Below are 14260 nucleotides of genomic sequence, written 5' to 3'. Positions count from 1 at the left end.
TTTGATACTTTCTGCCCTCAAAACTGACCCCCTGCTTCCACTGGGAGGGTGTGTGTTGGGGGAGAGGTGGTGGGGGCAAAAAATTTTCCTGTCACACACACTTTCAATGGCATGCCAGTGATGGGTGATAGGATCCTTTACACTTGTTGTAAAATTCCAAGAAATTATAGCTCTACAGATTTGTCTAGTCACTGAAAATGAAGAGGGTCAATGGGCTCCTTTTTATTATATTTTTATTAAGATAATTGAACCACTTTTTTGTGTACGATATGCTCATTTCAGAGAGTATATGTTAGTCTAGTTCAGGGACCGCGCTGCAGTTTATTTGGAGATGTGGTATCAGATTACAAAAGTGCTGTCATCATTTGGCTTTGACGTGTCGACGGGAGACTGGCGTTGAGCAGCCGGCAGGGGTGGGGGTTGGGGTGGGGTGTGTGTGTGTGTGTGTGTGTGTGTGTGTGTGTGTGTGTGTGTGTGTGTGTGTGTGTGTGTGTGTGTGTGTGTGTGTGTGTGTGTGTGACCCAGAGGGGAGAAATAGAATAAAAACGCACAATAATTGAATTCAAAAGAAAAACACTGGAACATGCATGCTGAAACAGAGCAGTGAACTAAAATGTAAAACTCTAGGTGGCTAGAGGGGTTGGTGGTGGGGAAATTAAAGGAAACATTATTCAGGAGCTCTCAACTGTTTGGAGAATATTTTTAAAAGAGTTCAATTTAACTATATTGTCAAACTCCTCTCACGGCAGCATTAGAAATTGGCACTAGTCCTATAGTCCTTGCTAAATTGCCCAATGGTAAAGGTATCATAAGGACTAGTAGAAGTTGGCCTTTTTAAGGGTTTTGTTATATGCTATCATCATAAGACTAGTGGAGGAAAACTGATAGTTTCTAACCATGCACGGTATTTACTTTCGAAACAAGAATATTATATGAACAGGGTGTTATATACTACCTAAATAATGTAACATATGAATAAGTATAATATATGGGAATAAGTACTATAATAAGACACAAAAAATGTTATCAATGCTTTGGGAAAAGCCTGTGTAAGTCTATGTCTCCTGACCGCCGGTTCAATCACATAAGGGACAGTCTCGCCACAACACAGCTGTTGCTGAAAGGGGATATAAACAATAACACAGAGATGTGGGTCAGCTCACTGGCACTTTTTACTGGCACATGTGCCGATCAGTGGCATGAGCCTTCCCCATATGAATATAATTGCAATTATATCACGGGCCATATTCATGCAAGCGAGCAGTTTACGTGATTTAACAGGCGTACGGAAGGCTGAATAAGTATTTCCGCACCCAATAAGGGGTGGGGGTAGTATATTTGTAAAGAGGGATGTAAACATCTACAGTTTCGCTTATATCCGTTCTAAAATCGACAACATAGCATGCAGGCGAAACCGCACGTAGGATTCCCCATAATTACAAGGACGTTGTGACCTTGTGACGTCAGTGGGTGAACACAGCCAATCAGAGGTCAGGGAATTCCCCACGCAACCTCGTTTTAACATTGCAGCACAGCCTGTGTGGTATATATCATATTGCCTATGTAGTCCGGCATATTTCCTCTAAGGCAGTGTTTGGAACATACAAGCAGGACAAAGACGATCAAAATGACGGAAAAGCCGAAGATATATGTAACAAGAAGGGTTCCTTCCCCTGGGATTGAGCTTCTAGAGACTGAATGCAAGTTGACATTTTGGGACAGCGACGATGCTATTCCTAGGGAGGAATTACTGAAGAATATAACTGGAGGATACGACGCTTTGTTCTGTATGCTTACAGATATTATAGACAAGGAAGTTCTCGAGGCTGCAGGTGAGCTAATATTTTCTTCACTTTGAATATAATTTTAATTAATTAATTTGTTCCGATATATGATTTAAAGATATTATATTAATTTAGTTTTAAGAATGTCCGTGTTATAATCTTTTAATAATGGATATAAGTCAAAATGTTCATTTCATACAAAGACAGTATTTTTTATACTTAATACCGTATCATCTTTACATATAAAAGCACTTCGAAAATGACTTTTTATGTTGAACTGCTGTTTGCTTTGCAATATGCTGAATATGCATTCCAGGGCAATCTTGAATATGACAATTGGTGTCTTTGCATGGACGATAATGTGTTTATGCAATACATATATGCATACTTTTGCGTGACCTATAGGTCAATTCAAGGTTGCATGACGAAGGTTTTTTTCAATTCAATGGTTTTTGTCAGTGTGTCGTGAAGCCGACTCGAGTCGTTGAGCAACAATGAGAACGCTTTCTGGAGGACCGTGTATATATCAATGTCAGTTGTCATTTTGTACCTATCCTATATTTTTTAATATGGTTGACTGGCGTAGAGAGACACCACAGCATGTCTCTAAAAAACCTCTTGAGCGATTGAACTTCCATGTGCGTTTTGAAGAACATTTTACGTGTAGGTTTTCCAACATTGGTGCACATGTACTTACCCAACCCACTTTACCCCGACCTCAATAATGTGGACACTGCTGATGGAGATATAAAACATATGCATCCTGTGTGATCCATGTTTCCTTTCTCGAGAAACTCAAGGACGATTTGAAACTGCATAGTCCGGTATAACGGGGTTGCATTGTTCTGAGACCTAAAAATACCCACTACTCGTTTCAACCGTAACGTTTCAGCTCTGAGAATTTGCTAGAGTACTCTAGCCACCTCTTATTCTAAATGGGCGACAGTAAAATCCTTTGTTAGGCTATTTGTTAACAGGTCATTCGTTTATTTGGAGTAGGTGGTAAACGGTTGATAAGACCGCGTTCATAAATCAGAATATGAAGTCCCAGGACGATCTCTGTGCAGCGAGGTCAAGGCAGATAATTCACCAAACAGAAAATTCACCTTGAAGCAACGCAAGGTTACATTCAGGCATTGCAAGGACGGTCTTAATTATCCTTGGTTGGGGCCTATAGGAAAATCGATAAAGCCCGCAGCGCGCACGATTCATCGTGACATTTTTCACGCGGTTCAAGCATGTTTCGCTTCGCGTGTTCCTTCCTCAGTGTCAGACGAGATTAGACAGACACGATATAAGTGATCTTAAATACTGTCTCCGTGTTGTAACTTTCATCTGTAACAGCAGACCTACCTAAAAATTATTCATAACGAGTAAATTCAGACGCGGACTCAAAAAGTAGCGAGGTCATTGCTGCTACTCGCCGGCAAGTCAAATTTCAATCGATCATGCAGGGTTAGTTTGAACGTGTCAACATATAACGATCTGTATGTAGCCCCCTCACCCAATATTTATATTATGGAAGCCATCGAAGGCATATAAATAATATGAACATAACAACTTTCGGGAGGGAATACACACACTGAAATCAGTATTTATGCAAAATGCGATTCACGGTGAGAACTAGCCTTGCTCCCAGGCTGTACCATATTAAAAGACTATGGATGTGTAGTAGTTCTATCCTCCTAATATGCAAGTCTAGCTATAGGGACAACTTGTTCTTATTATTTACATAATCTAGAAATTATGATTAAAATAATATTTTATGCCTTAGAGACATGTGCAAGTCTAGGGGAGAACGTGTATATGCTCATACCGACTGTTATGGTAATTGTGTAGTTTCCTCAGTGTGAACCTGTGTATTATTATTAAACATATTTCATTGTCCAAAAAGACAAAGGGATTGGGCACAAGTTCAGCACTTATTACCGCCTTCTCCCTATATACATAATATTTCATAATGAAAATGAACAATTTACAGTTGAAGCTTCACATTGTGGAAACATAGTGCGCAATATATATACAGTGTTCAGATGAAGGATATGTACAATGTGCTGGAAAGTGAAGACAGTGTGCATCTCATGCATATCCTAATATTATGCATTTTAGTGTTGTATATAGATTTAACAATATTAATGATTAACAGTTTGGAAACAATAATATGCGAGCTACTGAATCTGTTACTCGTTTCTATAAATTTGTGTACAGGCAAGAATATTTTTGTATTCAGGAAAACATCTAAGTTTGGATCACCAAAAAGAATACTATGTAGAGTTTTTTGTCCTCCAAGATTATCGATAGCTGTCAGTAACGTCTCCCTAAACTCATCATATAAGGTACATTCGAAGAAGAAATGGAATGAATTTTCAGAAGGAGCTCTGCATTTACAGGAAATAGTATCAGATAAATTAACACGAAACAGGTCGGAATTTAGTGTGCTACAATTGTGTCTCAATCTAGTGTGCAATATGTTTGTAGATCTCTTACCGCACTTATAGTGCATAGGTGGTGATGTAGGCTGCTCAGATGCGACATCTTTAAAATAAGATATTGACGGACTATCCCTGATTCCTGATGATAGATTATTCCAAGGCCTAATGTATCTATAACATAAAACCTTTTAAAGGTAGTTGTCCGTGCAAATGGAACTACAAAATCATGGCGGTTTCTGAGATTATAATTGACGTTCTGTGACACAGCAGGTGGTATAGGATCAGTTACATATGAAGGACATTGCTTATTTATTATTTTACACATAGTTACAAGTTTGTTGACGTTTCTTCTATACGCTAAAGGCTGCCATCCAGATTCGTGATACAGGCTGCGACGGGAGGAAAATTTAGTTAATCCTGTTACTATTCAAGCTGCCTCAAGTTGTAGTAGTTCTAATTTATTAGCATTATACTACGAGCAACTGTCCCAAGCAACTGAGGCATATTCTAAAGTCGGTCTGATAAGAACTAGATATATTCTAGCCAAGTTTGATCTACTTAACCGATATTTAAGTTTTCTCATCGATGAAACCATTTTTGATGCACATGAAAGAATATTATTGATATGATCGTTCCATTTTTGGTCTTGTGATAATGTAACACCAAGGTGCTTGTGACAGTCTACCCTTTCTATACATGTGTTATTAAATTAAAGACTATTGATGGTATTTCATCTGGGATTTTATGCGCGAATAATATATACTTGGTTTTGTTGGGATTGAATTTTACTGACCACTTTTGTGCCCAGTTATGTGAGTGAGTTATAATTTTACATCGCATCGGCAATATTGCAGCCATATCGCGATCCCCAGTTATGTAGTTTGCATAGATCTTTATTTATGGAGTTTTCAATATGCTTAATATCTGGAGAAGAGATAACAGTGCTAGTATCATCTGCGAACAAACGTGTCATATTTCTCAATCATTACATATATTATTAATATAAATTAACAATATTAGTGGGCCAAGATCCACTTATGTACAAATAATACCCTCACCGCAGTGCTTGTCAAATTTTTGGATGACCCTCCCCATGTCCTTGTCCACGTTTATCATGACCCTCCCGGAAAAGACAAAATTCAAAATAACTATATATTTTATAATAAAATGTCTAATTTTTTAATTTGGCTTCCTAATTATTTGTGTGACGACTCTCCCCTAGAGACCTTCAGATTGTTTGGTGACCCTCCCGTTACCAGACACACACACACACACACACGCACGCACGCACACACACACACACACACACACACACACACACAAAATAATAAATTCTAAGCATCACGCCATATATCTTTTGTTTGTTTGTTGTTTAACGCCGCACTCATCAGTATTCCAGCTATATGACGGCGGTCTGTAAATAATCGAGTCTGGACCAGACAATCCAGTGATTTACATTATGAGCATCGATCTACGCATTTGGGATACCATGACATGCATCAACCAAGTCAGCGAGCCTGACCACCCGTTAGTCGCCTCTTACAAACAAGCATATAGTCGCCTTTTACGGCAGTCATGGGTTGCTGAAGACCTATTCTACCCCCCACATATCTGACACACTGTGTTTGACATATCGCCATACAACCATAGATCTACATACGCATGACCTCATTATTATTCTCGCCAGATAACTAAAACAACATGTTTGACATGTGTCTTTAATAAACATCCTTGTGTGTACAAAGTTTGGAGATATTACCGTGTTTCCTGTAATAACAAATGCGTGAGATAAGATTGGTTGTATTCATTATACTAGTATATGTTCTCCTTATTGGGTGATTCACCTTATGCACCCCATGCTTAGTGCATCCGCTTCATATTTCTAGGGATTTAATTGGCAGGAAGTAACACTGAATGTCAAGGTCACTGATAATGAAATAAACCTGACCATGTTTGTCGTCGCCATTTCCTGAATGCATGTAAGACAAATTGGACCGAACGTGACACACGTGATCTCGAGCGTTGCGTCTAAGTCAAGTAATTATGAATAATCTTGTTAGCTTTCGTCTGATGTATAGGTCATCAAAGATCAAATGAAATCGGGCGCAAACCCCAGGAATATTCGATTGTATTCCTTTGAAATATTTTTTTTCAATCAGTGATAATAAACCGTAAACACCTTCATCAATACCGATCAAATACCAAGATTTTGTCACATGTCAAGGTAAATATTTTTTATTGTAATAGGTTCATTGGCCGTATTTTTTTAGGCCTCGTACATGCAACAGGCAAAATGCCTCCTACTGTACATATTCCCGTGTATAATTCGTTTGACATGAAGGTCAAGGTCGGGTCACTCGGCGTTTCCTATAAACGTAGATACGTAAATAGGCTGCTATCGTCCAATTAGAATCGAGTATTCTTCAAAGTGAGGACTCTGATTACTTCTTCATCTTCTTTTTGGACAACTTTTTTTATCTCTCATTTTAACATTCTTTTCCTGATCGACATTTATTGTAAAGCGAGTCACTTAACATTTTCTCGTTATACATACAGGCTCTACCCTGAAGGTCGTAGCAACGATGTCCGTAGGCTACGAGCACATCGACCTGGACGAGTGTCGCCGCCGTGACATCGTCGTTGCCAACACCCCCAACGTCTCCACAGACAGCGTTGCCGAGCTGACAGTGTCCCTGCTTCTCTTGACGTCCCGTAGATTGTTAGAAGGTGAGCACTGCCAGAATATTACCACAGACCTGTACAATCACTAACGCATGCAAAATCAAGGAGACAAGGTAGGATGCTACAAAGGAATGCTGTGCTAGGCTGTACGACTGCATCTATTTCTGACTCAGGAACTAATCTGTTTTAAGCCTGTCAGTGTCATCTGTGCAGGTTGGGTGTAGAGATAACCCTTTAGAGAGTAGCGTGTAAGATATATTCTGGGGTTTTCTTTCAAGACAACTATTATTTTTGCCATATCTCCTGTACCTTTTTTATTCCTATATTAATCAGACTAGCTTTTTCCATAATACTGTGCAAATCGGGTTTAAAGAAGGAAGCCCGTTATTTTTTTTAAAGTGGATTAAACAAATTCATCCGTTATAAGGCAGAATTCGTTTTTATGAAATCCAGGACTCCCATATTTTGGTTCTCATGGGTTTTGTTAGTTTATCCCCAGTGGGTATTCCTGGTTTGATGGAATATGCTTCCAGCAACCTCTGCTTGTCATCCAAGGTCACGTCGTGGATAAGGGATCAGGATTCGTGACGTGGAGGATAGCTTTTCAACGTAGCCCGACGTCGTGGAGCGTTGTTCATAATATCAACCACTGGTGTATTTGATCCAGTCATGATTACTTACATACCGCCTTCATATACGTATAGATGGAATATTGTCGAGTGCGGTTGGTTTGTTGGTATATTTATTGTTTAACGCCGCAATCAGCATTACGGGTCTGTAAATGATCTGACAAGACAATCTAGTGATTGACATCATGAGCATTGACCTACACAATTTCGATACGATGATATGCATCAGCCACGTCAGCGAGCCTGACCACCAGATACCGTTAGTCGCCGCTTACAAGCATAGACGCCTTTTACTGCGAGCATGGGTTGCTGAAGACCTATTCTAAACGGGATCTTCACTGGTGTTGGTTGGTTGGTTGGTTGGTTGTTTAACGCCGCACTCAGCAATATTCCAGCTATATGACGGCGGTCTGTAAATAATCGAATCTGGACCAGACAATCCAGTGATTAATACCATGAGCATCGATCCACGCAATTGGGATCGATGACATGCATCAACCAAGTCAGCGAGCCTGACCACCCGATCCCGTTAGTCGCCTTTTATGACAAGCATAGTCGCCCTCTGGTGACCGAGTGCGGTATAAGTGTTAAACAACAAAGAAACATTGGTCAGTTATAGTGGACTGGTCGTTGTTTCAGGTATCCAGGCGGTCAAGTCGGGGGAATGGGGGCCCTGGAAACCCATGTGGCTATGTGGCACCGAGATGACCAATAAGACAATCGGGATCTATGGCCTTGGAAGAATAGGATACGGAGTCGCCCGACGTCTGAAACCATTCGGAGGCAAGAAAATCATCTACAATGACGTCGTAAAGGTGAGCTATGCCGACGACATCGGCGCTGAATACGTGTCCTTTGAAACCCTTTTGGAGGAAGCGGACTGTATCTGCATCTGCTGTAATCTGACGCCTCAGACCAAACACAAGTTCAACGCCGCCGCGTTCAAGAAGATGAAGCAGACGGCCATATTGGTCAATTCCGGAAGAGGTGGAGTTATCCAACACGACGACTTATATGACGCACTCGTCAACAAAGACATCACTGCTGCCGGCCTTGACGTCACAGAACCGGAACCTCTACCATCCAATCATAAGTTGGTATCCCTTAACAACTGCATAATTCTGCCGCACATGGGAAGTAATACATGGGAGTCGAGGAATAGCATGTCTCTGACGACCGCTAAAAATATTTTATCGGTGTTTCACAAAGAGAAGGTTTTTGGGGAGGTTTCGAATAAGTAATCAAACTGGTCGCCTGTCCCTTTTCAATCTGGCGTTGCGCAACAGTCAAGGCGTGCCAGTTTACTAAACAAATGATTTTTGTCTCACGCTCAAAATGGAGAAATGAATCTTTAAATCGTTAGTTTGATTTTCAATCTATTAACTCTCCTTGTATACTCTTATCGTGCAATGTTTATCTTCAGTGAAGCTGTTTGTTTTGCAAGTCTCAATCAAATCGAATCCTTTCTCCGTCTGTATAAAGTGAAGCCGAATCGTTTCAGAAAGCTGACATTTGATTGGCTACAAAAGTCCCATTTTTCATTTTAAATGGGCGTTCACTCATGGGTCACCTGAAGGAGAGTTTGTCAGTTTTTGACAGAGATACCCAATCGGAGCAAAGAACTGATTTTAATGAGATTGTTTGTTTTCGATGCTTCTGTTTGCATTTAGTGTGTGTATAAGTAAAGTATCATTACTTGCCATGGACAGAAATATTTATCAGCATCTTGTCTGTACGCAATGTTTCAATATTCGCTCAAATGTTCAGTGGATTGCCAGTGACGAACACCATGTTACGATCCGGTGACTCGAAGTACTGAGTACTGTATATATATCCTGGTGCTGTCTCATGTATTCTGCTATTCACAACAGCCAAGAGCAACACATTAAACGTGCGCTTTCACTCAAATTACTGTATGACTCTATTGACCTTGGAATTACTATTGCCGGATATTCCAGTAAGATCAGTTCCTTAGTCAAGCTGTCAAACAGGAACGAACTGTTGAATTACTATTAGAATGATTTCAAAATCAAGGTTGAGGGGATGATATTTGCAATATGCGACTTGTTACCTGCACGATTAACGCTATTATCCTTTATCAGGAAAACCGCCAATGTTCAAGGCCGATGAGGTCAAGAAATTTGATTTGATGTGTCACGGAATAACCCGAGTGGTCATGAATGATACGTAAACGTCTGTTTACGTCCAAATGAGTGTTATTTCCGCACATAATGTCAGTATTTGAAAGGGAATATTTATATGACCACTAGTTCGAATCTGAAGTTTTTGAAATGAGAAATCAGGAAGTGGTGTAGTGAGAATCTATAGTACGTTACTATGTTTGCAGATGTTTTCAGTTCACGACACCTATTAACATTCTCAATATGTTATTCCGGTGCAGTCTCCAAGTCGTTGTCTGTTTTCAGTATCTTACCCGCTGCCAAAGATGTTTATTATCGTTCACGAATATTTAGCCGGTAATAATTTGTTTCAACCGGTCCTCAAATGTCTATTTTTACGATTCTCCTATAAGCCTGTTATTGTCTGTGATAATCTCACCGAGTTACCCGACACTAAGTCAGAGAAATTGAAGGAAGTCCGGTTGGAAACAACCTCTGTTATTAAAGAAGGGGGCATTCAACTTCCAGGTAGTAATTTGATAACAAATAGTCCGACTATTTAACATTTTGCCAACAATTCCTGCCAGGTTCTTGTGTACACACGTCGCGAAGTACAAGGTCAACCAGCTTTCAGTCACTTAACTCCCTTGCGTCGGGAAGATTAAGGACAGCTTGACACATACAGGTAGACTAAATCTTCGAGTTTAAGTCAAGTTATATATTTTCGAAGAAAACTACTTGACTGTATCCGACTGTCGTTTACCGTATCATATGTAAAGAATGCAACACTGTTGACAGTTGTTGTGTCTGTTTCATAATTGTTAATGTTAAATTTCCAAAATATTTAAAACATGTGTTCCCTCCATATTAATGTATCCGAAATACATTGTGTAGATATGAATTATTATTACTAATTGTTATTTTTGTTGTTTATTTGTGTTACATTGACAATGAAACCCGGTTTAATTTTTAACTTTGGGAAATAGTAACCTGTGTATTTGATAGTTGTTTTTTGTTATCCAGACATTCCTGATCTTGTTTGGGAGGGGTGGGGAGGTATAGTGGTCAAAGCGTTAGCTCGTCAGGCCGAAGACCCCGGTTCGGTGACCAAGACTGGTACAATATGCGAGACCAAGTTTGGGTTTTCCCACGTTGAATTGTGACATTAAGCCCAAATCATTCGTTCACTGAATTTAGTTGTCCGACTGTCCGAAAGTTTATCTAAGGTTTTGGTGGACAAATATTTAGATTAGAAAATACAATCCCATTTGCGAAATTGATACCACGTTGATTTGACATGATTAGACAGGAAAGCTTTAAAACAAGGATTTTTGTAGTTTGGGATTTAGCTGTGTATTGTGAAAAAAGGGATTCATGAAACATTTTGTTTCAAAATAGTAACCTTGTTAGCCCAGTAACACGCTCATTTTATGATGAGGAAGTCCATTTCCGTGTCACGATATATTAATACGATTTAGATATCTGTACTTTCACATGTCTTATTTGTGTGTTATTCACGTTTGATTGTATTTAATGTGCCATATAGACTAGTCATTTCGTTGTAAAATAAAGTCTTAAAATAATATACAAGTAGTTTGTTTTGTTAAAGACTTCAAGTGTTTGTTTGCCGAGTTTGTAAATATTGTGGCCAATTTAGCTCACCTGGGCACCGTCGTCCGTCAGCCTCCAAGTTGAGATCTTTTACTCCAAAACGATACTTCTTTGCGTGGATATCTTGGGACACCTACACATCGAGGTATCTTATCGGAGTGACAGATCTGGTTAATGAGATTGGTCAGCGTCTGGAAGCTATATTTCTCAAGAAACAGTGTACCAATGAAGAGTATTGCACCAAATGACAACTTAATTTGAGTTCGAATCCCATTTTCAATATGGCCGCCATTTCTGCTGTTATTACATTCAAAACAGCCGGTTTGTCTGGCCCAGACTTGGTTATAGGATTTGTTTGTTTATTTGTTGTTTAACGCCGCACTCAGTAATATACCAGCTATATGACGGCGGTCTGTAAAAAAACGAGTCTGGACCAGACCATCCAGTGATTGACATCATGAGCATCGATCCACACAATTGGGATAGATGGCATGCATCAACCAAGTCACCAAGCCTGACCACCCGATCCCGTTAGTCGCCTCTTACGACAGGCATAGTCACCTTTTACGGCAAGCCTGGGATGCTGAAGACCTATTCTACCCCGGATCGTCACGGGGAGACAAGCATGGGTTGCTGAAAATCTATTCTACCCCGGATCTTCACGGGGAGACAAGCATGGATTGCTATAGATCTATTCTACCCCGGATCTTCACGGGGAGACAAGCATGGGTTGCTGAAGATCTCATCTACCCCGGATCGTCACGGGGAGACAAGCATGGGTTGCTGAAGATCTATTCTACCCCGGATCTTCACGGGGAGACAAGCATGGGTTGCTATAGATCTATTCTACCCCGGATCTTCACGGGGAGACAAGCATGGGTTGCTGAAGATTTCATCTACCCCGGATCTTCACGGGGAGACAAGCATGGGTTGCTGAAGATTTCATCTACCCCGGATCGTCACGGGAAGACAAGCATGGGTTGCTGAATATACATTCTACCCCAGATCTTCACGGGTCTGGTTATAAGAGCTGTGATGTGTCTACAAATGCGGCGTCAAGCATCATTCACTCACTCACAGCATGAACAAAATGAACATTTTATTCTCAAGAACCACAAGGCTTAGAAGGCTTAAATTTTAAAGGAATGATAACGGCTAGCTGCAGCTTGAAGTATGCACAAGGTATCAATGCGATATTCATTTTTTTCTACCATCTGTTACAGGTCAGTTCTGCCGTTCATGACGGTTATTTCGAAAAGTGGATGTTTTATTAATTTGCAGCTACAAACTAAGTAAGTATTCCTTCCATGCTGTGACTTGGAAGATGTGGCATTTTTAGGTTCTAGGTAAGGTCAAGGTCACATGACTCCTGAAAACGTCCTGTATACTACCTACCCATAAGGAGTTAAGAAACACCCGACTATTGTTAATCTGTCATGGCATGATTAACTTGATTGAGTATTATCTATATCATAATGTCACTGTGTAAGTCACACGCCACATTAGACCGCCTCCGTGGCCTAGAGGTAGAGCGTCCGCCCGGAGTGCGGAAGGTCCGGGGTTCGATCCCCGGCCGCGTCATACCAAAAGACGTTAAAAGATGGTACTTGTTGTTACCCTGTCTGGCGCTCGGCATTAAGGGGCTAAAACAAGGACTGGTCGGCTCGGAGTCAGTATACTGTGTCTGAGTGGGGTATTCATGTTAAACTGCGGCATGGTATCTCAGTGGGCTAGCACTATAAATCGGCATTAGTCCAAACTAGTACAAGCAGCCACACACACCTACACACGTGCATGCACGTCGCTAAATAAGTGCAATAATCTTGGATGCGACGTTAAACCCTATTTCACCTCACCTCACCTCACACGTCACATTACCAATAGCTTGTATCTGCAATATTCCAGCTATATATGACGGCGGTCTGTAAATAATCGGGTCTGGACCAGACAATCCAGTGCTTGACATCATGGGCATCGATCCACGCAGTTGGGATCAATGACATGCATCAACCAAGTCAGCGAGCCTGACCATCCTATCCCGAATAGCTTGTAAACTCTCGAGTTCGATGTTTGTGATCGTCATGCTTGATTGTTTGAATGTTCGTGGACGCCTCCGCTAGCCAGGCCTATTCCAGCTGTACCCTGGCGCTATCTAAAGTACACTCAGGCTAACGCTTGGTCGATAGTATGAGCAACGAGCCACGCCGTCGGTGTAAGATGAAACAAAACCAGCCAGGTCACATGGCCAGGACCAGGGCCCACTTGCACAAAGCGATCTTAGCGATAAGACTATCGTAAGCCTATGTTAAAGAATGGGAGTTACGATCATCTTAGTGCTAAGATCGCTTTGTGCAAGCGGGCCCAGGTCCAAACATACTGCCACGAGTAAGAGTGACTGAGTTTGGTTTAGCGCCGCTTTTAACAATTTTCCAGTTATATCACAGCGTGTCTGGTTATTGTGGGAGAAAAGCCCGAAGTGATGCAGGTCTTAGACGTTTACTACCTTGGTGAAACCCAGGAGCACTGGTATGATGCTGGCAAACCTAGAAACATAATCGGGGCGAACCGGGATTCGAACCACAATCATAGGGTTCTGGCGTAGCCAAGGGACGCAACTCTGCACAGCGAATTGCAGCGCCTTAGACGACTGCCCCCGCCACGGGTAAGAACAAATATTATAGTAAAATAAAAAGACTAATGAAACTACAATTTCATTAAAATCAGATCTGAGTTCTTCAGATTGAATGAAACTATTACTAACTAATGTTTTAAAAGGATGTGAAATGGGATTTAACACCACATAAATATATCGACGTGTATGGGTGCTTGCGTGCGTGCGTGCGTGCGTGCGTGCGTATCTGCTTGTACCCAAATCAAGACAATGCTGGTATTATAGGGCTAGCCTGTCATCATTTCAAGGACTATCCAATTTGTCATAACCCGCCTTGGCAAACCTTAATTCCCTCCCCCAAGGGCGTTGTCATGTTGGAGATGTTGACTTT

At 40.9% G+C, this 14260-nt stretch overlaps 1 protein-coding gene across 1 annotated transcript; it reads left to right on the top strand.

The window, feature by feature from the left end:
- The first annotated feature begins 1518 nt into the window (after positions 1 to 1518).
- Positions 1519 to 11204, top strand: LOC139471139 (glyoxylate reductase/hydroxypyruvate reductase-like). The gene is made up of 3 exons (XM_071253397.1): positions 1519 to 1832; positions 6773 to 6943; positions 8167 to 11204. Exons 1-3 carry the CDS (start codon positions 1628 to 1630, stop codon positions 8766 to 8768), a joined length of 978 nt encoding a protein of 325 aa, XP_071109498.1. The 5' UTR covers positions 1519 to 1627; the 3' UTR covers positions 8769 to 11204.
- The last annotated feature ends 3056 nt before the right edge of the window (positions 11205 to 14260 follow it).

Source organism: Haliotis cracherodii, unplaced genomic scaffold (assembly GCF_022045235.1).
Source record: "Haliotis cracherodii isolate W230 unplaced genomic scaffold, xgHalCrac1.p SCAF_22, whole genome shotgun sequence".
Lineage (NCBI taxonomy): Eukaryota > Metazoa > Mollusca > Gastropoda > Lepetellida > Haliotidae > Haliotis > Haliotis cracherodii.
This window is presented reverse-complemented; position numbering and strand designations above follow the sequence as displayed.

What these genes read in the sequence shown, in the direction of transcription:
- LOC139471139 (XM_071253397.1), top strand. Translation starts at nt 1,628, where the DNA reads ATGACGGAAAAGCCGAAGATATATGTAACAAGAAGGGTTCCTTCCCCT. An exon ending in GGAAGTTCTCGAGGCTGCAG is followed by an intron (nt 1,833 to 6,772) that starts GTGAGCTAATAT and finishes TTATACATACAG; the next exon opens with GCTCTACCCTGAAGGTCGTA. An exon ending in GTCCCGTAGATTGTTAGAAG is followed by an intron (nt 6,944 to 8,166) that starts GTGAGCACTGCC and finishes TCGTTGTTTCAG; the next exon opens with GTATCCAGGCGGTCAAGTCG.